The sequence below is a fragment of the Octopus bimaculoides genome, chromosome 14 (genome assembly GCF_046866305.1).
Source record: "Octopus bimaculoides isolate indiv1 chromosome 14, ASM4686630v1, whole genome shotgun sequence".
Lineage (NCBI taxonomy): Eukaryota > Metazoa > Mollusca > Cephalopoda > Octopoda > Octopodidae > Octopus > Octopus bimaculoides.
The window spans coordinates 18206013-18214631 of record NC_142941.1 but is presented as its reverse complement, the minus strand read 5'-3'; the positions used below and the strand labels follow the sequence as shown (position 1 = coordinate 18214631).

The following is an 8619-nucleotide window of genomic DNA, read 5'->3' as shown; positions in this document are numbered from 1 at the left end:
TTTTCAATCTAAAAATGAATGAGAGGAGACGGAAAAGTTAATCTATATTCAAAAATTAAGCTTGTCCCCCCTGCCCTCGCTTTGACAGTTACCAAATACATGTAGAGCTAACATCTTTTAATTACGAAACTAATACCGCATAAAACCGTAACTTTCAGACTTGTCAAAAAATGAGGATATTTTCAAGTAATTGAGCGAATTTAATATTTATGTTTTGAATTTGGACTATCGCTGATTGACAATTTATTTGTCTATATGGTCACGTTGGTAAACGTATTGTCATTTGTGAACTTCGGAGGTGGTACAGAATACAAGTGTGAACTCTAATGGCGGTCGTCATAGAGTCGGCTGCCGTTCAATTATCTTCGACTCTCAATAGTTTGCCTAAAATCCTGCCTTTTGCCTGAGGAATATGGTAGGAAGAAAGAAAAACACCACTGGGGCAACTGAGAAGAAAATAGATGTTAATCTGGCATGCGTGGAGGAGTTAACTTCGCTTGATAGGATCGGTCCGAGAAGAGCAGAGAGTATAGTGGAGGCTCGGAAGCGTTTAGGAGGATTCACTTGTGTCGATGATTTGTGTAAAGTTAACGGCATCACTACTGAATGGCTTGAATCGAACAAATCCAGTCTAGGTTGTGTACCTTACGGTGTGAAGTCTCCACGGCGACCCAGACAATCTACGGTGAACAACAGTAACGAAGTAAGTGATGCTAAAGAAGAACATCAGTGTATAGAGACTTCCTCTTCTTCTCTTTTCACTACTTCGTCTTTTACTTGTGCATCTGTACTTAATACAAGTTCTTCGAATAATACTTGTTTTAGTTCTCCATCTACATCGTCACTATCATCTACTTGTACTATTACTACTACCTCTCCACCGGCGACAACTACTATTCCAACATCATACGCCATCAATTTTAAATGGGACCCTTCTACAAGCAAGAATAGGTCCTCCTCCACCTCAAGTGGCCTTCGTGTAAATCGTTCAAGTGAGAATCTGTGTAATTTGGAATGTTCTGAAGGTGCTAGTAGTGTAACCAGTACTGCGACCAGTTCTACCTCTGACCAAGACCGGCAGATTTTGGTGGTCAATGAAGACGCTTCTCAAAATCCTCCTGCTGCTGAAGATATAATGACTGTCCAAGTATCCCAGAAGGTAACAACTAATGATATTATTCAAGCCGATTCGGATAATTGGACTAACAATAACCCCCCTGATAAATCCGAAGCCTGTACTGCATCAGCTAACGAGTTGGGCAAAGGAGAAGGTGGGGAATGTGAAACTAATGATGGTCAGAGCAATGATCGGAATGGCACAGGAGGAAGTTTAGAGAACAGTTGCAGCGATGGTAATTCTGGACTAGGGTCGTCATTGGTCTCCTCTATTAGTCCACACCAAAGTTTATTTTCTAGCCATCCACTGAAATCTCGTATTCCAGTGCCTATTCATCAACACAAGGATAAATATATAATGAAAAGAAAGCAAGACATTGGTTGGCAAGAAGAGGAAGAAACAACACCAGGAAAAAAATTCTGTCGTTCTTCAGCAGAACTCTTTAATTCTGATACTTTGCGCTCTCATAACCTGTCAACTTTAAATATGGGTTTTACTAGAAAAAAAATTCCATCAAAAAGCAACCCCCCTCCAGAACTTGCTCAATGGTTACAGACATTCCAGTCCTGGAGTAACCCTGAGCGATGCTTAGCTTTAGATGAGATGATAGAACTTTGTGAACCCACCCAGGTCAGACATATCATGCAGGTTATTGAGCCTCAGTTCCAAAGGGATTTCATTTCATTGCTTCCAAAGGAATTGGCATTGTATGTTCTATCCTATCTTGGACCAAAGGATCTTCTCCGTGCAGCGCAGACTTGTCGTTACTGGCGTGTTCTTACCGAGGATAATTTACTTTGGCGGGAAAAATGTAACGAAGAAGGAATTGATGAATCTTTAGTATTTGGATATAGTGTAAGACGACGATCTCAAGGTATGTTGAGAAGTCCCTGGAAAACTCTTTACATGCGACAACATCAGATCGAACAGTATTGGAGATGTGGTAAAATTCGTCCACCAAAACTCCTCAAAGGTCATGAGGATCATGTGATAACCTGTTTAGAATTTTGTGGTAGCAGAATTGTGAGTGGGTCTGATGATAACACACTAAAAGTTTGGTCATCATTGACTGGGAAATGTTTACGAACACTTATTGGTCATACTGGTGGTGTGTGGGCATCACAGATGGCTGACAATATCATTATTAGTGGATCTACAGACCGAACACTCAAAGTTTGGAATGCAGAAACTGGCCAGTGCATTCATACTTTATATGGTCACACATCAACAGTGCGTTGTATGCACTTGCATGGGAATAAAGTTGTGAGTGGTTCGAGAGATGCTACACTTCGAGTTTGGGACATTGATACTGGTCAGTGCCTGCATGTTTTGATGGGGCATGTTGCAGCAGTTCGTTGTGTTCAATATGATGGGCGACGGGTGGTCAGTGGAGCCTATGACTACACGGTTAAAGTGTGGGATCCAGAGACTGAAGCCTGTCTCCACTCTCTGCAAGGACACACTAACAGGGTGTACTCACTACAGTTTGATGGTACACACATAGTTAGTGGCTCTTTGGATACGTCAATCCGTGTCTGGGATGTTGAGACAGGCACCTGCCTACATACGCTCATTGGTCACCAGTCGCTGACTAGTGGTATGGAACTGAAAGAGAATATACTTGTTTCGGGCAATGCTGATTCCACTGTTAAAGTTTGGGACATTCGCACTGGTCGTTGCCTTCAGACACTGCAGGGTCCGAACAGACACCAGAGTGCTGTCACATGCTTGCAGTTTAACAAGAAATTTGTGATAACTTCATCAGATGATGGAACTGTAAAAATCTGGGACTTAAAGACTGGTGAGTTTCTACGGAATTTAGTGACACTAGAAAGTGGTGGAAGTGGTGGAGTTGTATGGCGGGTACGCTGCACCAACACCAAACTTATATGTGCTGTTGGCAGTCGGAATGGTACAGAAGAAACAAAATTAATGGTATTAGATTTTGATGTTGATGATCGGAAGCAACCTGTCTAAAAATATAATATATATCTATATATAACATTAAATTATATATATATATGTATATGTAACATTATATATATATGTATATATAACACATATATATGTATGTATATATATATAGAATGTATATACACACACATACCTGCTCTTATATATACATAGGGATACATGCATACATCTATATAAACAGGTGTATGATTTTATATATATATATATATATATATATATATATAAAGTGTGTGTGTGTGCACATTGATGTTTACATAAATGTAATGTATGCACATATATGTATACTTGCATATATATAATAGAGATATAGACATACATACATGTGTGTATATATATATACACACATACATACACGTGTATGTATATACACACACGTATGTATATAAATATATATATATATATATATACACACGTGTATGTATATGTGTCTATATGTATATATATGCATGAATACATGTGTACAAGCATATATAAACATGTATGTATGTACATGCTCACATTTTGTGTGTATATGTATACATGTGCATATGTAAATACATAAATGTACACATATATATGTGCATATATATATATACACACACACCCATGCATACATTCTTTAAGCAAAATACTAGAGTCAAATGCAACATCTATTCTTTCTATCTTTCCTTAATTCCAAAACATTCTGCTTTTTTTTTTTTTTTGAAAACTTTCTTCTACATATTTTCTTGTCTTTTCTTTCTATTTATTTATTGATTAATTTTTTTTTCTTTTGTTGAGGAAATGTTCTTCTCCCTGCCCCCACCCCACCCCACCCCGTTTTTGGCCGCACTGATTTAGGTTTCATTTATTGGGCTTTGTCCTTACATTTAAAAATATCTAATTAGAGCAGAACATCGTATTTTAGGGCAAACAACAAAAATATTAAGAGATCAAGAAATATATATATATATATATATATATATATATATCTTCTTCTTTGCTAGTTTCAGCTCGAGAGCTGCGACCGTATATGTATATATATATATATATATATATATATATATATATATATATATATATATATATATATATAATATATATATATATATATAATATATATATATATATATAATATATATATATATATAATATATATATATATATATATATGTGTGTGTGTGTGTGTGTACCGTTCTGATAATTTCTGTATTCTTTACATGTAATTCTCACCCACCCGCTTTTACTTTTCTCAAGCCTCCACCCAAAAAAGGGAGAGCGAGTTTTATTACATTTTGTTACTCCATCACCACTCATTATTCTTCTCCCTTATTTTCTTGATTAATTTCATATTTATTTATTGATGATGAAGAAAAGAGAAGTGAAAAAAAAAAAAAAAACTATATTATTCTCTTTTTTTGTTGTTGTTGTTTCTTTCTCTTGTTTTCTTGGTCTTTCTCTTTCTTTACCTCATCGCTAATCTCTCTGACAACCCTCCTTCCGGATCTGTTAGCATAAAAACAGAAAACATTCACACATCCACCTTGTCACTAAAATAACTCAATTCACCACACCTTTAAGGCTTATTACCTTAGGTTCCCCACCCGTTAGTGAATGCTTCGTATCTTTTTCATATTTTTTTTTCCTTTTTTCATTTAGTGTTTTTTTTTTCAAATTCTTTTTCATACTAATTTCTAGTTCATTTTAGAATAATTTCATGCTGTTTTTCTTTCTATATATACACGTATGCATCAATGTATGTGTGTGTTTTGTGTTAACGTCTGATAGCTTCCTTATATGTATACACGTATACACACACACAAATATATATACATATGTATGTATGTTTTACACACACGTATATTCAACAGACTCACTGTGCAGATATATATTAGATACGAGTTTATATATGTAATAAATATAACAACATGTGCACATACACTATTTATGAATAATATATATATATATGTGTGTGTGATGTGTTTATATATGTAAGTACATAGATATTGTATATGAGTGTGTATATATATTTGTATTCACACATGCAAAATTCAATAGCTTACACAAAAATGAATGTATGTGTGTGTGTATAATTCTGTGTTGCACTGAGGGTAGTAAGTGGTTTGATTTGAGATGGTGTTAAACTTAAACTAAATCGCATTTTGGTAGAGTCGTGTGAGCCATTTCTAATATACACTGTTACTTTATTATTACTTTGTAATAATAATATGTATGCCTACAGCTGCATCAAAAAAAAAAAGCCCTTCATGTACATGAGCGACCTTAGTCTCTGACATACAGTTAGCTAGACCCTCAGTTATCAAGTTGTCGATGTTTTAATGAAAGCCTTGGTATTTCATGGTATTATAAGATTTAATATAAACAGTGTATGACTTCCAACACATTGCAATTGTTTTAGACAGATCAAATCACTGGACTAACAAATAAAAAAAGTACAATACAGCACTATATATATATATATATATTTAATTACACACACACACACACACTCAGAAATGTGTCTTTGTCAAACGCTTTTCTTAAGTATAGTTTTTATAAGTCTGGTGTTGCTTATTTTCTTGGTAAAATGTTCAATTTTCCAATGTTGATTGATACCACAGTTGTCAGGCTGTTTGAAATAGTTCTATACCTGAACCATCTACTAGCTAATTGCAGTAATGTAGCTAAATTTGTATATATATGTACACATATACACATCTGTCATGTGTATATAATATGTGTGTGTATGTATATAGTGTGCATTTGCATATATAAGTATACGTATTTGTGTGTGTGTGTATATATAATGTGTACATAAATGTATGTAATATAATGTGAAACGTGCTTGCAAATTTATGTATATATGAATATCTCTTGAGCTTTTTGGGGGTTACTTATGTTTCATAAAACATCTTCCATTAGCAAATCTTCATAAGTTTGTTTAAACCCTCCTTTCTTTGAAATAAGTTTATGGTGCTTTTAAAAGATAATCTAATAAACTAAGTCACTAGAAGAACATCTGAATTCATCAGAAAGTACATTTAAAAAAAAAAATGAAATTTTAATTCTATTTTAGATGTTTTGTGTTTGTCAGTTTTATATTTAAGGAATCTGAAATTTAGTTCTACTATTAGGTTCTGTAATTTTTACAATTTATTGAGGACGTGTTTAAAGATTTAAATCACAAATTTGTTGTCAATTTCTATATTATTTGGTAAATTTTTTGTGTATTCTTTCGTTTTTTACTTATTACTTTTGTTAATCTTTTCTGCAGGTTGAAGTTCAGAAATTCTGTTATTTTCCAATGGAATGTACCAATGTTGTACTGTGTGTTGAAATGTTCTCCTCAATGTCATTGGAAACAATTTTATTTTGTTTTGTTTAATTTCAATTATTAATAAGTATTATACTTATTGATGTTTGCAGTGCTTTCATGGTTTAATTTCAACTTTCAGTTTTACTTGTGGCATTTCCAGAACTGTCACAGATTGGTTTTAGTTTGTTTCCATGCCAGGTCCCTTACACTCAGTAAAAGCTGCTGATCACCTCTCCTACTCTCTTGATGCATCTCTTCTTGTTTATATAAGCCCGTATATATTTTTAGATTGCTTTGTTCATCTTTAATGAAGCTTAGTTGAGTGGATTAGGTCTTGGCTTAAATTAAAATTGCATCTACAAGTGCTTGGCTTTTGGCACTATAGCTTGTGCTCCACCCACACATGGGACTCTTACTTCCATTTATCTTACTTAATTAACAAATTTGGATTATTGGGTTAGTGTCCACATCTGGGGAAAGTAAAAATATACAAGTAAACTAGTATCTTGTCCAGGAGAGTTTCATTTTCATAGCACTAATTTTGTGGGCTGCTATTGTGTGCAAAAGGACATAGCAAGTATCACTTCTTATTCTGGAAAATCATTGGACAAATAATAATTGTTTGTTATTGTTAGTAGTTGTTGTTGTTGTTGTTGAGAGTGGGTGTGATAATACAATAGGTAGAGAGCCAAGCTGATTGTATTGTGGTATGCAGAGATGGGTGCCTCGCTGCTGGGAATTCAAATCCTATTCTGTGTATTTAGAAGAAATGCTTAAGGTATTAGATTACCAGTTCATGATTTGTTAGCTCTGCTGTCATTTTCTTGAGTCTCTGGGCAAGACACTTTATTCTGCATGTTTCACTTAACTGTGGAAAAATAGTTTTCTGGGAGAAGAAAAGTTTTTTTTTAGGATAGCTTAGCATTTTCCTATTCAGAGGAAAAAAGAATCTGTAACATTCCTGTTTACGAAAGGATTAACTATTATAATGTCTTTATATTTTATCTCATCTGTTTGTTTGTATTTAAGCTTCATATGTTTAGATTTTTTTTGCTTGTTTTTTTTTTTATTCAGAATTAACCTAAAGTCAGTTGTAGACAACATTAAATACTTACAGAAAAGGAGAGAGAAAATAATTCAATCTCTTCTCTTGAAGTGCCTTGCAATCCAGTCATTATATTAGATCATTAAAGTATTGTTATGGCTGTCAGTTTTTAAGAATTTTCTGTAGCTCTCTAAGTTTCCCAAATAAAGTAAATTTTTAATCAGTAGAAAGCTTTTTCTTTTAGATTACACACTTGTTTATTGAACTTACATTCAGTTTTGGCCCTTATAAGAGTTGTTGTTGTTTACCTCCTTGTCAGATCTCATTGGGTCTACATTTACTGAAGATAATATTTCATTGATGACATCTTAGCAAAATGACTAGTGATGGTGAGGCATTAATTTATGAGGCTCGTGTAGAAGTCTTCATTGCTGTCCACTTTGTATTTCACACTAATTTAATCAGCCTGTGGGGTTAATTTACTGCGATATCTGTTGAAAAATTTAAAACAAGTGGGCAATTGTCATAGCGATATCAGTTGGTGCTTTCTTTGCTTTGTGCAGCATCAAATGATAGGTACTATTGTATATCTTGTCACTTATTTCTGTTGTACTTCAAGCAAGACACTCTGCAGAAGTATCTTGCTTCAGTCCAACAGAAATATTTTGAAGCCAGTTCCATCACATTCCTTTTGTTCAAAGGTCTCCATTCTATATTCAGTAAATGTATAAGCAACTATATATATATATGTGCGCTTCCCTTTAATGTATCATTACAGAACACATAATGCATATGTATGTACCAGTTATGGGCAACCTGCAGCCTATGGCACTTTCTGAATGGCACATCTAATGAAAAATTACCTTAGATTTTTTTAGTTGTGCAACCTTCCTGGTCATGAACCATGTCTTATGTGGTCTGCTTCTTGAAAAAAGGTTGCCCTTATCTGGTATATACTTAAAGACTGTTGCCACCAATTTGTTCTGAATTTCCCCTTTTAGTACCAAGAGCAGTAATGTTTTGTAGTATTGTTGTCTTTATATTCCATGTCATGCTGATTTTGATTTATAAGTTCTTGTACAAATTGTTTTACTTTGTGTGCCTACGTATAATAGTCTATTAGAAATGGCTTTAATATTGGCAATGTCAAGTATGTTGGACATTGATGGTGCTATCTGTATTTCTTTGACCCCTTATAAGATAGTGGGT

The 8619-nt window shown here is 34.1% G+C and overlaps 1 protein-coding gene across 1 annotated transcript; it reads left to right on the top strand.

The window, feature by feature from the left end:
- Positions 1–235: 235 nt before the first annotated feature.
- On the top strand, positions 236–4056 carry LOC106880653 (F-box/WD repeat-containing protein 7). Its single transcript, XM_014930697.3, has one exon. The coding sequence runs from the start codon at positions 413–415 to the stop codon at positions 3092–3094; it is 2682 nt and encodes an 893-aa protein (XP_014786183.1). The 5' UTR covers positions 236–412; the 3' UTR covers positions 3095–4056.
- Positions 4057–8619: the final 4563 nt, after the last annotated feature.